Genomic DNA, 15,803 nt, shown 5'->3' on the forward strand with positions numbered 1-15,803 from the left:
TAATATCCCCAAATGTAGTCAGGAATTAAAGTCCAAATCCTTTATTGTCTCCTTCAAAGTCTTGAATCTTTTCTTGGGGCCCGGTTAGCTTTAATAGAGGCTTCTCTCTCTCCTTGGTTCCAAGAGCTCCCTCCCAATGTCTCTGAATCCAAAGGTTTGTCCTTCAGCCTCCAGCCAGCTTCAGCCTGTCATTCTCCCAATGTCTCCAGCCAGCCGCACAAAGGTGGAAGTTGGAATGAATCTTGACTGCTCCTCCAAGAGAGTGGGCTTGTGGCTTTCTGACTTGTGAATCTCACAGAAGTCCAAGAGCAGGTTTTTCTTTTAGTAAGCTTGTCAGCTCCTCCTTATATATGCTCTCTTAAAAGTGTGAATCTTGTGGAATTATATAGTAAGTATTAAGTACATGTAAATAGAAGAATCATTATTTAATCAATTCCACTGAGTACTTTGTTTCAAGTTCTGGCCCATAACATTTCCTAGGAGGACCAGATCAATCATACTGAACCATGCTAAATTAGGTAATTATTGTCTCTATCAATTTCAGTGACTTAGCACCTTGTAAGAATCCTAACAATCAACATCTCCTAATGTGTACCAAGATAAGCTCAAAATATGGGTACATGATATAGACATAGTGATGCCATAAGCAAATTAAAAGAGCTTGGGAAAAAAAAATCACTATTCAGAGATATATATTGTGGAAAAATTCATGAACAAAAAACATTCACCCTTGCAAAACCTTCCAAATTTTTTCCTCCCTCCCTTCTCCTCAATCCTTCTCCTAGTGAGTAATACAATGTTGAACATGTGTAATTCTTCTATATACATTTCCACTATTATCACACTGCATAAGAAAAATCAGATCAAAAAGGGAAAATAAGAAAAAGTCAGCAAGCAATTGAATGTGATGCACATTCAATTCTCAGTCCTCTCTTTGGATGCAGCTCTCTCTCCATCTCAAATCTGTTGGAACTGGCCTGAATCATCTCATTGTTGAAAAGAGACACATCCAAAAACTGGGACACTAATACATTGTTGGTGGAGTTGTGAAAGAATCCGGCCATTTTGGAGAGCAATTTGGAACTATGCCCAAAAAGTTATCAAACTGTCCATACCCTTTGATCCACCAGTGCTACTACTGGGCTTATATCCCAAAGAAATAACAAAGAGGGGAAAGAGACCTGTATGTGCCAAAATGTTTGTAGCAGCTCTTTTTGTAGTGGCTAGAAACTGGAAGATGAATGAATGTCCATCAATTGGAGAATGGTTGGGTAAATTATGGTATATGAGGGCTATGGAATATTATTGCTCTGTAAGAAATGACCAGCAGGATGAATTCAGAAAGGCTTGGAGAGACTTACATGAACTGATGCTGAGTGAAATGAGCAGAACCAGAAGATCAATATACACTTCAGCAACAATGCTGTATGAAGATATTCTGATGGAAGTGGATATCTTCAACATAGAGAAGATCCAACTCACTTCCAGCTGTTCAATGAATGACAGAAACAACTACACCCAGAGAAGGAACACTGGGAATTGAATGTAAAATATTAGCACTACTGTCTATCTACCCAGGTTACTTATATCTTCGGAATCTAATACTTAATGTGCAACAAGAAAATTGGATTTACACACATATACTGTATCTAGGTTATACTGTAACACATGTGAAATATATGAGATTGCCTGTCACCTAGGGGACGGAGTAGAGGGAGGGAGGGGAAAATCTGGAAAAATGAATACAAGAGATAATGTTATAAAAACATTACTCATGCATATGTACTGTCAAAAATGTATAATTATAAAATTAATAAAATAAAATAAAATAAAATAAATAAAAATAAAAGAAAAAAAAGAAAAAAAAAAAGAGCCACATCCATCATATAATCTTGTTGCCATGTACAATGATTTCTTGGTTCACTTCACTTAGCATCAATTCATGTAAGTCTCTCCAGGCCTTAAAATAGCTATTGCTGATTATATTAAAAAGTTTTTGCAACAAATACAAATGTAGTCAAAATTGAAAGAAAAATATGAAAATAAATTTTATAGTAAGATTCTCTGATAAAGGTTTCATTTATGAAATAAAGATGAGCCAAATTTATAAGAAAGAGATTTCCCGATTGACAATTAAGAGTATGAACAGTTTTCAAAGGGGGGAAAAAAAAAATCTAAGCTGTCAGGTCATATAAAAAATGCTCTAAGTCACTAAAAGAGAAATGTAATTAAAACATTAAGGTACTCACACTCACCAGCTTGGCTAACGTGAGGGAAACGAAAAATGACAAATGTTTGGAAAGGATGCAGAAAAATTGGAAAATGTATACACTGTTGATGGAATTGTGAATAGGTCTTAACCATCATGGAGAACAATTTGGAACTGTGCCAAAGGGGTATAAAACTATGTATACCTTTTGACTCTGCTAGCCTACTATTAAAGCTTATACCTTAAGATTAAAGAAGGAAAAGGATCCAACTGTACAAAAATATTTATAGCAGTTTTTATGAGATGGTAAAGAATTAGAAACTGAAGGAATGCCCATTAATAGTGATGGCTGAAAAAAAGTATGGTATGTTTGTAATGGAATGACATTGTGATAAGAGAAATTATGAAGGTGATAGTTTCAGAAAAACCTGGGGAGACCGATAAAAATTGATTCAGAATGAACTGAGCAGAATCAAAACACTGTACGTAGTAACAATATTGTTAACAATAATCAACTCTGAAAGACTTATTCTAATCAATACAATGATCCCAGACAATTCCAAAGGACTTTTGATGAAAAATGCTATCCACCTCAAGAAAAAGAACAGATGGTGCCTGCATGTTGACTCAAATATATATTTCTTCTTTTTTTTTAAATCACATAGCTGGGGCAGCTAGGTGGCGCAGTGGAAAGAGTACCAGCCCTGAATTCAGGAGGATCTGAGTTCAAATCTGATCTCAGACACTTAACATTTCCTAGCTGTGTGACCCTGGGCAAGTCACTTAACCCCAGCCTCAGGGGGGAAAAAAAAAATCACATAGCTAATATGGATATGTGCTACATGACTTCAAATATCATGGATCGTTATATTTCTTACTTCCTCAAATATGGAGAAGGGAGAAGGGAAGAATTTAAAAGAGAAAACAATTAAATTTTTTCTATTTTTATTAACAGAATCACCAGTTCCATGTTTACAATCTTGGATTCACCTACAACCCTTTGACTTCATATTCAATCTTATCAAATTCTACCTCTACATCTGTTTCTCAATTCACAATGCCAATTCAAAAGAAGCTCAGTCTTAACACTTCCTATCAGTGTGACCCTAGGCAAGTCATTTAACCCCAATTGCCATACAAAAAAAAAAAAAAAGCTTGGTCTTCCTGTATTTAGTCTCCTTCCTCTCTAATTCAAATTCCACACAGATGCTAAATTATATTTCTTAAGTGGTGTGACCAGACCATGAAACGCCCCCCTCCCCAAGAAACTAATGGTTCTCTTTGCGCTTCTAAAATACCATACAGACTTATCTGGCATTTAAAGGCCTTCACAATGTAGCTCCAACTTAACTTTACAAAACTAATATATATATAAATATAATATTCTCCTTCATTGTATGTCCTGTTCAAGTTGGTATATTTGCTTGTCGCCTCTTTTTTTCCATTTCCTGTCTAGAATGCACTTTTTATTTAGCACCTTTAGCTTCTTTCACAAGGCTTGCCTCAAGAACTACCTTCTCCACAAAGGCTATCCATATTTTCCCATTATAGTCCACATAGTGTATACTTACTTAGCTAAACTTGGCAAATCAATGACTGCTGCTTCAGCCCAGAGAGCACTCTGAGATTCACCTACAACAGTATCTGGGAGAGATGCTTAGAAAATGTTGGCAGTGTATTTGGTTTTTTTCCCACTGAACTTTCTAAATCAGTTTTTGTGATGATGTAGAAATAACTTCAGACACGAAAACTACAATGTTTATTAAAATTTAAAATTTGTTTTCCACAATATTTTTCTTGGTTTCTGACTGGTTAAAGTTTTGCCCAATGGAAGAAATGATGATCAGCACTGGCTTTACTTAAAAAATAAAATGTATAATTCTTCTATTAATAATTTTTCAATATTGGAACACCATCTGCAAATTATGTCAGCAAAAAGCACTTTGGAATTCCTTGCATAAAATATCATCTTTCAATGCATGACTTAAGCAGATTTATGTAAAATTCAGTGTGATGTGTACTGATTGCAAACTTATTTGCTGAGGACTGCTTCTACAATTTATATAGTAAATTTTTGCCTTCAATTTGGCTTATATTAATATATTGCCCATGTTACTACTTTAATGGCTCTGTGACAGTTCAGAGAATTTTGAAGTATAACAAAAAGCAAATATAAAAGAAAGTTACAGCTTGATCCTTAATGCCTATGGCTTGATTTAACAAAACTGATGAAACCAATTATTCATTTAAAACAAAGCACAAACAAACAAACAAACAAACAAAAACAAAACCCAAACCCAACTCCCTAAAGAGCAGCAACTAGGTGGCACACTGGCACCAGAATCAGGAAGATCTGAGTTCAAATCAGATCTCAAACACTTGGCACTCAGTAGCACATGACTCTCTGGGCCAGTCAGGGGTGTGTCTTTCTCAATATCCTCACCTGCCATTCAAGGTCAGGCACAATTTGGGGCTACCCAAACCTTTTTATCCTACATCTTATATATTCATTTCACTAAAATGGAATTAATCATGACTCATATGTATCCTTCCTTCCTATCTTACTCTGTAACTTTATGCCATTTCCTATCCCTTGTCCCAAATCTCTGCCTTCTGAAATCCTGTTTACCACTTCAAAAGCAGCCCAAATAGCAACTTGTCCATGAAGACTTCACTGATATGTTTGGGTAAGACTTTCTTCAAGCTCATGTAATGGTTTGCTCTTCTTTGTCATGCATTAAAATCTATTTTCCCCTAGTTGCATTTCCTCCTCTTCTAATGAGACCTTCCAAAAGTATTAAGGCATGTCTTGTTTAGTTTTGTATTTCTAGTACAACAGGTGCATTTCAATAGTTAACATGACTTTTGGTGAAACCATAAACCATAATCAGGAAGAAATTGGGTTATAATTCATGTTTAAAACCTTTTCTCCCAAGTAGTATATATAATTTTTTACAATCAACAGTCTTGATTATCTCAAATGCCCTTTAATTTTTATAGGAATAAGACAAAATGGTACATATTATATTAGGAGCTGATAATATTTTTGTAACTAAGCTCAAAAATGAGTAGTTTGAATACAGAAGTACTGATGTACTAATAACAGCATATTTGCGATTTCCAGTTAATGTTACAGAAATGCACATAATTGAAATACTTGCAATTCAGAAAACCTTATTCCCCGTGAGAATATAAAAATGATAATCTGAGACAAAAATATCTATTTTTTTACTAAAAATTGTATAAAGAGATAAAATATGCATAAAAACACAATTTTTAGAATTTATGAAGATTAACTATAAAAATAGTCACTTTTTTCTTACAAAGGTACCATTTATTACTTCACAAAATATTTTCTACATGAATAGTTGTTTTAAAATTGCATTATTTTTAAACTGATAAGCCCTACATTAGATTTTGATTAGGAAAAAAACCCTCTTGGAAAAATACTTTGGTATGTATCTTGAGCTGATTTTTAAAAATCCTCTAAAATAATTTTAGGGGCTTGTAAACATTTCTTTCTATTAAAGCACAGTAGAATAAGTAATGTATATCAGCTGCATACAGAATCAGCACATGATTTATTATGATACATTTAGAGAAAGTTACCACACCCCAAAAAAAGCAAAATCACTACTATTTTTCAAAACTCTCAAATGTTTATACTATTCTGTCCAGTTTACTGAAATGTTTCTATAAAATGATTGGAATACTTCTTTGAAAGTTTCATTTTCAGTTCACATGGCTTGGACATCTTGAAAGACAAAACCTGAAAAACGATTGTTCTGTTTTTTCTCTTAAACCTCTTACAAAACAAACATTTTTCAAAAGATCATTTTAAAGACTTGACAATTGAGAAAGTACACATAATTTATACATTTTACAAAAGCATTAGATTTTCTTGTAAATTTTCAATTTAGAATAGTGACTGAAAAAATATTTATACAAACAGAAAAGGGCACATTTCAGAACCTAGTAATGAAAATCTATACCAAATAGAATGTTGGTTAAAAATCCCACATAAAACTTCCATTAATGAATAATCTCAAATGCAAAACTCTGTTGATAACTACTACCTGGGAAAATGTTGAAATCCACATTCTGGTACAATTGCTAGTTAATTGCAATAGAGGTTCCAGTTGTGCAAGAAGCTTGCTTGAAGTCTTCTTATTTTCATTAGGTACTATCACCAGCACCTTGTAAATAAAATTTTTAATCTTTATGCTGCAACTCCCAGTTTTAAAAGTTTCATTTTTGACCTTTCAGTTTTTAAAATTCCATTAAAAAAAATCAATTAAATTTTTCAGTAAGTCCATAAAATTTGTTCATCTTTTCTTAAACATTTTTATGGGAGTAGAGATCTTTTAAAGTTTTTAATTCTTCTATTAAAGTTTTATTTTGATTTTCCAAGACTGCAACTCGATTTTCCAGACACTTAACATATTCTTTTTTCTTTCTACGGCATTCTCGAGCAGCTTCTCTATAATTAAAAATAAAAACAACATAAAATTAACTTCAAGGACATTATTATGGACAACAGAGATGGGCCCTAAGTTAAATAAGATAATGATATGTATTGCCTTTTTTTAGTGATCCCAAATTTCTCCCTCAAAAAAAAAAAAAAAAAAAAAAAAAAAAAAAAAAAAGGCTCATTATTTTAAACATCAACACTCTTAACTTTTTATGTATGGCCAAAGTCCTACAATAATATTCTCTAAAGAATTAAAGTTGTAAGTCACTTAAGAGAAATGCAAAGATGTAGAGGGCTAGAACTCTGAAAAGGTATACTTAAGATTCAGTATAGTTGATGAGATAATTCTGTAGCTATTGATGTATTCACTCTAGTCAAGTACATATACTTAAGGTAAGCATGCTGGCACTTGCTCAAGTGTGGCTGTGCATGTTCTGTTTGAGGTAGTGACATAACTGTATTTAATATTTAAAGGAGTCACAATGGACTTTCTGGGCCAAGCTCCCTCAGTAGCAGCTCTAAGCCACAGAGAAGACATCAGGCTCCAGACTCCATCTTGGACCAGCCACATGGTGGCTCTCTTGTCTCCTCTAATTCTCCACCTAAAGAGCAAGGAGTCAAGCTAATCTTGAGGCCCTCCAGAGAGCTAGCCCAGACATTACACAAAGATTCAAATTAGACATCAAGTAAAGTCTATGAACAACAAGGAATTGTAGAGGAAATGGCATAGGGAAATGTTATCAGAGAAATGTATGCACAGAAGAGGGGGTGAGTTGGTCATGTATTGAGGAAAAATTTGTGAAGAGCTCCTGTACTCCACTGTAATCTATGAAATGTCAAAGGAGATTAAAAAAAAAAAAAGAATTGTGTCAGACTAATCTCGTGTCTTTTTTGACATGTTTGCTTGATAACAGGAATGCCATTTGTTTGTTGACAGCATAATCTAGATTTTTGTTGTTCACTTGTGTCTGACTCTTCATAACTCCACTTGGGACTTTCTTGGCAAAAATACTAGAGTGATTTGCTATTTCCTTCTCAGCTCATTTTATAAATGAGGAAAGTGAGGCAAACAGGATGAAGTGATTTGTGCATGGCCGTACAGTTAGGTCTGAGACCAGATTTAAATTCTGCCTCCAGGTCTAGTATTCTATTCACTATGCTTTTAGTAAATCTTTTAAACTAGATTCAAAAAAATAGATATTATTTGATCTATGTGAACTTGAGGGCACTGACTTGTTTAAAAGCTGCTAATCAAGTGTGCAAATGACACAAAGCTTAGAGGGGAGGTCATTAAGAAACCTCCCTCCAATGATGCAGACAGTATAATTTGAGTCCATGTCCTCTCATGAATTCACCATGAAGCACCTGGCTACTTTTTTGAATTCTTGTCACACTGTGTGGATGCCCAGTGGGTCTCATTCACTGTGAATATAATAGACATGTCCTAACAGTCAATGAACAGTCATTCTCTCTCATATATGCTATGTGACTGGCTTACTTTTATTTTATGACCAAATGTTTTCTTAATGAATGACATTATTTCTTCTCATAATTTCTCACTAAGAATATTTTTCAGCCTGTTCATGTCAACCAAGTTCCATATTTGTGCTTAAAAAAAAAAAAAAAAAAAAAAAAAGCAATTGCAGAAGTTCTAAATACTGTATTTCTGACAAAATATGGGTTTAATAATTTTTGTTAGCAGAATCACAGCTGATTAAGAAAGAAAAAAGATAGCATGGGAAATAAAATATAGCATGTTAAATGTGTTAAGTTACAAAATGTAGAGATAATCAGAGATCAATGGTTCATTGCAAATAAATCAGATGTGACCCAACAACAATCAATGAAATAAATTTAGCGTGAAATTCCAACCAATTCTCTAATATAGAGGTTCTCAAAAGTTCATCCATGGACTTCCAGGGGCCCTTGAAATCAAATTAATTTTCATAATAATACTTAAGATTTTTTTTTGGTCTATTAAAATACTCTTTTCTTTTCCAACTACAGTACTCAGGTGAGATTAGATTTTCTGCATATATTTCAACCAAAATATCATATTGTAAATTGAATGCAGAAGCAGTTATGTGAATCCAACTGCTTTTTATTAAGCCAGATATTAAAGAGATTTTCAAAAATATCTGAAATAATTCCTCTCTTCTTAATTTTTCGTTTTAGAAGTTGTTTTTCATAAAAATGTTATATGCTTACATGTCATAATAGATGTATGACTATTATTTTTAAATGAATTAATAAATATTTTGAATTTCTTTTAATTTATAATATGGTAAATATTGATAGATAAAACACATATAAACCAAAGAACTGTAGATGTCTCAATAATTTTTAAGAGAAGAGGTCCTGAGACCAAAAAATTTTGAGAACTGTTTCAACAGCAATGTCAGTTCTGAGTAGTTTAAAAATTTGGTTAAAGGTCAATCACATATAATTTCATACCACTTACCTATTTTTCATCAATCTTATTTCTCTTTTCATCTGTGGATCATCTGTTTTGGTTGTCTGAGAAGTTAGAGTGACTGGAGATGTCATCACTACTGTCTGTGGAAGATTAGTATTTGCTGGTGTGGCACGAATCTGATAAGTCTGCATATCTCCTGATGCAGCTGCATTGTTACAAGGAGGAGTATTAAAGGATATTCAAAACTATTTGGAAGTAATGCTATGTGAAATATATAAAATATGCTTACTCTGTACAACCACTTGGTTGCTAGGGACAAGTATTTGCTGTCCATCAGATGTTTGTGCATATTGAAGAATTGTTGTTCCTTGTTGAGTATTGCTTGCATTTGTCATTGTTAATGCTTGTAACCCCTGTACTGCCTCTGTGCTTGGACTGGCCAGTTGTAATGTTCCATTTGGGGCAATAGCAACTTTAATCACGGGAAGAAAACAAAACAGGTAGTTTAATTTTTCCAGGAGATATTACAATATAGTAAAACCTCATTAATTCTAGATCCCTGTATTTCATAATTTCTATAGGTTGGCCTCAGTTTATAATTTTTACAGTATTATGAAAAATGATTAATTCAATTAAGCCCAAACTGTTTTCAAGTATTTTCAAATCCATATTTAACAGAATTATTTATGCACAATGACATCTTATCTAGTTTCCGACTATCCACTGACTAGAAGAGGTCTAGAAGGAAGACTAGTAATGTTTAATAATTCTAACCCAAGTATGGGTTTATTGGAGCTCTCTTACAATGAATGCTGAACTTTTTCACCCCCTGAGTGGGTGATGTGAAAAAAACCTTCCCAAATTTGACCTGCTAAAGAAAAATAAAAGTAATTCTCATTTTCCCCACTCAGAAAGAGAACATATATACATAATTTGATATGATTTAACTCATTAAACATTCTTGATTCCTTTTCAGTGTCAAAATATAAAACGCAAAAGTTTCACAAGGGGAATGGGAAATGTAAAATGTTATTTCTACCATGGTATTTTTTAATTTCTTCTTTTTACCTTATCAATATTTCTATGCAATTATCACTGGCTTGTGGATACAAATCCTCCTCTTGATGTCTACATATGTATATAGGGCATCACAGTTTGTGTCCCTCAATGGACACAATCAGATGGGCTAATGCTAGAGTTAAGGACCAGCAGGTAAAGAATTAACAGCCAAGTAGTAGATTATTTCCAATCTAATGAATTGTCTTCATTAATAGCTATTAATCAGTATATTAGTACATGTACTTTAGCATATCAAGAGGACCTCTTATAAATTAACAATTTGTCTTGAAAATAAATGTAAATAGCCCTCTTTGTAGTGGCCAGAAACTGGAGAAACTGAGTGGATGCCCATCAATTGGAGAATGGCTGAATAAATTGTGGTATATGAATGTTATGGAATATTATTGTTCTGTAAGAAATGACCAGCAGAATGATTTCAGAAAGGCCTGGAGAGATTTACATGAACTGATGCTGAGTGAAATGAGCAGGACCAGGAGATCATTATATACTTCAATAAGAATACTAGATGATAATCAATTCTGATAGACGTGGCCCTCTTCAATAATGAGATGAACCAAATCAGTTCCAATAGAGCAGTAATGAACTGAACCAGCTACACCCAGCAAAAGAACTCTGGGAGATAACTGTAAACCACTACATAGAATTTCCAATTCCTCTGCTTTTGTCCGCCTGCATTTCTGATTTCCTTTACAGGTTAATTGTACACTATTTCAAAGTCCGATTCTTTTTGTACAGCAAAACAACTGTTTGGACATGTATACATATATTGCATTTAACTTATACTTTAACATATTTAGCATGTATTGGTCAACCTGCCATCAGGGGGAGGGGGTAGAGGGAAGGAGGGGAAAAATTGGAACAAAAGGTTTTGCAATTGTCAATGCTGAAAAATTACCCATGCATAAGCTATAATAATTTTTTTTTTAATTAAAAAGGAAAAAAAGAAAAAGAAAATAAATGCAAACTTTTTACTTTTTCTGTTATTGTTTGCTGGCATTTTTGTTTTCCTTCTCAGGTTTTTTTTCTTTCTAGATCCAATTTTTCTTGTGCAGCAAGATAACTATATAGATATGAATACATATATTGGATTTAACATATAATTTAACATATTTAAATGTATTGGACTACCTGCCATCTAGAGGAAGAGTGAGGGGAAAGAGGGGAAAATTTGGAACAGAAGATTTTACAAAGGTCAATGTTGAAAAAATTACCAATTTTGTAAATAAGACATAGATTCTGCACATAAGAGATGCATGTTATTACTTAAAAATAATCACCCTGAAAAAATTCTAAGATTCTGAATGATTGATAACCTGCCAAAAATTTAACCAATATTTGAATGGCAAAAACATAAAAGTTCCACAAGAAGGCAGTTACAGAAAGGGCTTCAATCTAAGGCTAATGAATCTATTTTCATAAATTCATTCTACTTATTTTACCCACATTCTAATCTAGATGACAATTTTTGGTTGCATTAAAGGCAACAATAACTAGGATAAGACAAATCTACCATATAAAACAAATTTGTTCCTCCCAAAGGTCTAGTCTAGATGTCAACTTCATATGCATCTTAGGCCACTGTCAGTCATCCTGACTTTTGCCTTGCCACTGGACTTTGATGATTTGGGAAGAGAGTAAGGTTGCCAACTTTCTCAACTCTGCCTCACTTAAATTCAATTCATGTGCAAGTCAAGATATTACCCTGTGATGTAACTGGTTCTCTGATGAAAGAACAACTTCATATACATACTGTATTGTCCAGTACTGGTCTGGTAGATAGGAGTTGGGACAGACATAGATGTGACTGTTGAAACTCCAGGGTTTTCTCCGTCCCCTTTCCTATCTCTGGTGTCTTCTGAAGAAAGATCGTTCAAGATTTTTCTGTGTAAAAAAAAAAAAAAAAAAAAAATCTATTTATTCATCACTGATTAAGACCAAGATTTTATACTCATTATTTATAAGCACCTTTGTATTAAAACTAGCTAACACTTCATATAATTTTGTTAGTATAATATGAAAATTACTACAGTACACCTAAATAACATTTTTATTAGACTGTTCTACATGTCAAATTACTTACTATTCAGATCTATTTTAAGTGATATCTGCCTGAAGACCAGACATGAAATAAGCTTTCTTGAATTAAAAAATAAGGAGTTGGAATGAACAAAAAAATAAATTTATTAAGCATTTACTACATGTTAAGTATTGTACTAAGTACTGCAGATACAAACATAAGCTACTGGGGGAAGAATGCCCTATTGTATAAGAACTTTTGGGAAAACAGAAGCAATTTTGCAGAAATTATGTTTTTACCAACAAATTATATTATCTACCACTATAAGCTCAGAATAGAGAATTCATGACCAGAATGTTTAAAAGTTGTACCATTAAAAAAAAAAAAATTAAATAAGAGGATCAGATACCTTTCATACCTGTGGCTAGAGAAGAATTCTTAATCAAATGAAAAAAGAGATCACAAAACTTAAAACACATAAAAATTTTTTTCTTAATAGCATTATTTTTCCAATTACATGTAAAGATAGTTTTGAACAATCATTTTTAAAAGATTCTGACTTCTAATTTTTCCCCTCCCTCCTTTACCACTCCCCTTTTTCCAATACAGCAATCTGACATTTAATAAATGTATAAAAATGTATATAATTTATAATATTTTAAATATAATTCCATATTAATCATAAAACCCATAATTTCAATTACATTAATTTGAAAGCTTTTGCACAAACAAATTATTACAGGTAGGATAGATATGAAACTGCAGACTGAAAAAAAAATTTTTTGGCATCAAATATCTCTCAATTTTCTAATGCATAAGATATGTAGGGGATTTACAGAAATAAGTCAAGAGCCATTCCCAACGGTTAAAGGATATGAATAAATGAATGAAATTCATAAATGAATAAATTTCTCAAAAGAAATGCAAACTATTAATTAAGCACTTATTAAGTGGATACAAATACAAACATGAAATAGCCTTTTTTTAGGGGGAGATAGTGTACACAGGAAGTCACATACAAAACAGATATGTGGTTATTGGGAAGGAAGGGGAGAACAGCTAAGAGCTTGAGGGACCTGTAAAACACTTAAGTTGAGCTTTGAAGAAACTAGGGATTTCAAAGAGTGGAAATGAGGAAGTAGTACATGCCAGGCATGCAGAACATCCAGAGTAAAAGCACCAGATGGGAGATCAAATAAAATGAATAGCCAGAAGATTAGCTCAGCAGAGTGTATTAAGAGTCTGAAAAGTTAGTCGATAAACATTTATCAGGCACCTATTAAGTGTTAAGCATTGACCTATGCTGAGGATACAAAAAAAAAGGCAAAAGACAGTTACTGTTCATAAAAAGCTCACGGGGGGGGGGGGGGAGAAGGACACTGAAAAGGAGGAATGGAAGAAGGTTTGATGAAGCCCAGAAAAGTAGAGAGATGAGAATGAAAGGGCTGCCCTGGGCACCTTCTTGAACTAGAGGATTTGAAATGAAGGATTGGTAGTAACTCATTTCTGTCTACTCTATCAATCAGAGGAGGGTAAGGAAGTTTGAGCTTCAGGATCGATGTGTTCTTACAGGATGAGATTCAGAAACTAGAGAAAGTGAAGTGGGAGACAGATGGTAAAGGCCTTAAATGCACTGTAAATTGAACCAAACAATATAGAAAAAAAGCATGAACAGGGGAAAGGGATATACAACCATAGATGTGCTGTAAAAATAAATGGCAGCAAAAAAAAAAAAAAAAAAAAAAAAAAAAAAAAAAAAAAGGCAGCAATAAAAAAAAATTTTTTTTCCAAAAACTGATCTAGGAGACTTGTCCACAAGATAAAACACTCCAAAAAATTACAAATAGTTACAAGACTCAGTAAAACATATAGAGTGCCCAGTAATAACTCTTGAGAGAAGACAGGAAAGAGGGTCAGCAATACCTATAATCTAAAATATCAGTACTATAATAAAGAAGGTGGTTTTGACAAAGAATATCTAATAGATTTTTAGGTAACATCAAATAAATCAACAAAGATATCTTAATTTTTAATCACCCAATTTGGGAAATCCCTTTACAACTTCCAGAACAATAATTTGGGAAATTGTAATGTTCTGTTGTCTCTCAATTGTAATCCTTCTCTGGGAGGAGATTTCTTTCCTGTAAATTCTTTTCTCTGGGAGCAGGTTTCTTGGGAGGCTTCTGGAGCCTCCAGCCAGAGCGAAGGTAGATGGGGGAATGAATCAGACTCTGCCTCCAAGAGTGTGGGATTGCTGGACTTGCTCTAACTTCTTCCAGACTGCTCTGCCCACTCAATGTTGTCTCCTTTTATCCTCCCAGAGAATGGGCTTGTGGGAACTACTTACAACCAATGAGCTAGCTTCTTTAAAGGTGTAAACTCCTTTAAAGGTTTGAACTAAAGGTGTGAACTCTAAGATAGAGAATTGTTAAGTACCATACTAAATTAGACAACCGAGTTAGCACCTAGTAATCCTAATAGGAAATCCCTTTACCACTCCTAGAACTTCATCTTGCCTTTATTTCAACACTTCCAGTAATATGGTATTCACTCTCTCTGCCCCCCAAAGTGGTCCTTTCCGTTTTCAAGTAGTTCTTCTAATTATCGAAAAGTTCTAGTTAAATTTTTAATCCATCTATAATTTCTACCTATTAGTCCAAGATTTGCCCTCTGGAACCACATAGATTTTTCCTTAAAGACAGCTACTGTGTTCTCTGTACTATCCCAATTATTATGTTCCATGTGCTATCTTTTAACACTCCTGGCAATAAGTATACTCTCATTTCTTAGCTAAATAATAGCTCCTATTTTCTTTAATTACTTTTTATGTGCCATGGTTCCCCAAATTCCTTCACAATAAATACATAATAGTTATAATTTAAAGTAAAAAAAAAAAAAAAAAAAAAAAAAAAAAAAAAAAAAAAAAACAACTCTCTCTGATACTACAAAAAATTACTTAGTATATTGAAATAAAAGTCTGCATGGGCCAATTTTAAACTCATTCCTCATTCCTATCTGCCACACATTAAATACTTTAGAATTAGTGGAATTGCCTTTGAAAAAACAGCTTTTTTAAAAATTAAAAATCAACCATAAAACAACTAAAAAACATGAATACAACAACCAATTTATTATTTACCTTAAAGATTGTCACAAGGCACGTCTAAGTCCCCAAACAATATTCTTAAATTTAACACAAGGCATTGTCTACTGACCTTAATAATGCCACTTTAATTTCTAAGGCAAAACAAGGTCATTTTATTGACATTCCATAGCTTCTTAGAAGTTCTTGGCAATTCTCTTCTTGAGGTTTTCATTCACTAGAAATGAAATGGCCCTTCTGTTCCTCTCTGATGTGCAACTTCACTCCCAGTAAAATAAATGGCATTCCGATCAATGAAAATGAAAGCATTCCGATCAATGTCTGAAGATAATGCATATATACTCTATGGTACAACTGTCTGCACCTATTTGCCCTTTAGGGTTTTGTATTTTAAAAAGCAAAGTGGATAGAGCTTTTGACCTAAAGTGAAGAAGACCTTGGTTCAAATCTGACCTTAAGACAGAGCCATCTGTGCTACCAATCTACCTCTTAAGAGAACATAGCACC

General features: G+C 33.3%; 1 protein-coding gene across 5 annotated transcripts in view; it reads right to left on the reverse strand.

Moving 5' to 3' along the window:
- Window positions 1-5,177: 5,177 nt before the first annotated feature.
- The window catches only part of ATF1 (activating transcription factor 1), a 30,626-nt gene continuing 20,000 nt past the window's right edge, over window positions 5,178-15,803 (reverse strand). For all 5 annotated transcript variants that reach the window (XM_074270404.1, XM_074270400.1, XM_074270403.1 and 2 more), the window contains 4 exons: window positions 11,927-12,057; window positions 9,386-9,568; window positions 9,142-9,301; window positions 5,178-6,689 (listed from right to left, as the gene is read on the reverse strand). In XM_074270404.1, the coding sequence (XP_074126505.1) occupies window positions 6,545-6,689; window positions 9,142-9,301; window positions 9,386-9,568; window positions 11,927-12,057 (619 nt within the window). In that variant the 3' untranslated portion in view covers window positions 5,178-6,544. The remainder of the gene's footprint in view (window positions 6,690-9,141; window positions 9,302-9,385; window positions 9,569-11,926; window positions 12,058-15,803) is intronic.

This window comes from Sminthopsis crassicaudata, chromosome 5 (genome assembly GCF_048593235.1).
Source record: "Sminthopsis crassicaudata isolate SCR6 chromosome 5, ASM4859323v1, whole genome shotgun sequence".
Taxonomy (NCBI): Eukaryota; Metazoa; Chordata; class Mammalia; order Dasyuromorphia; family Dasyuridae; genus Sminthopsis; species Sminthopsis crassicaudata.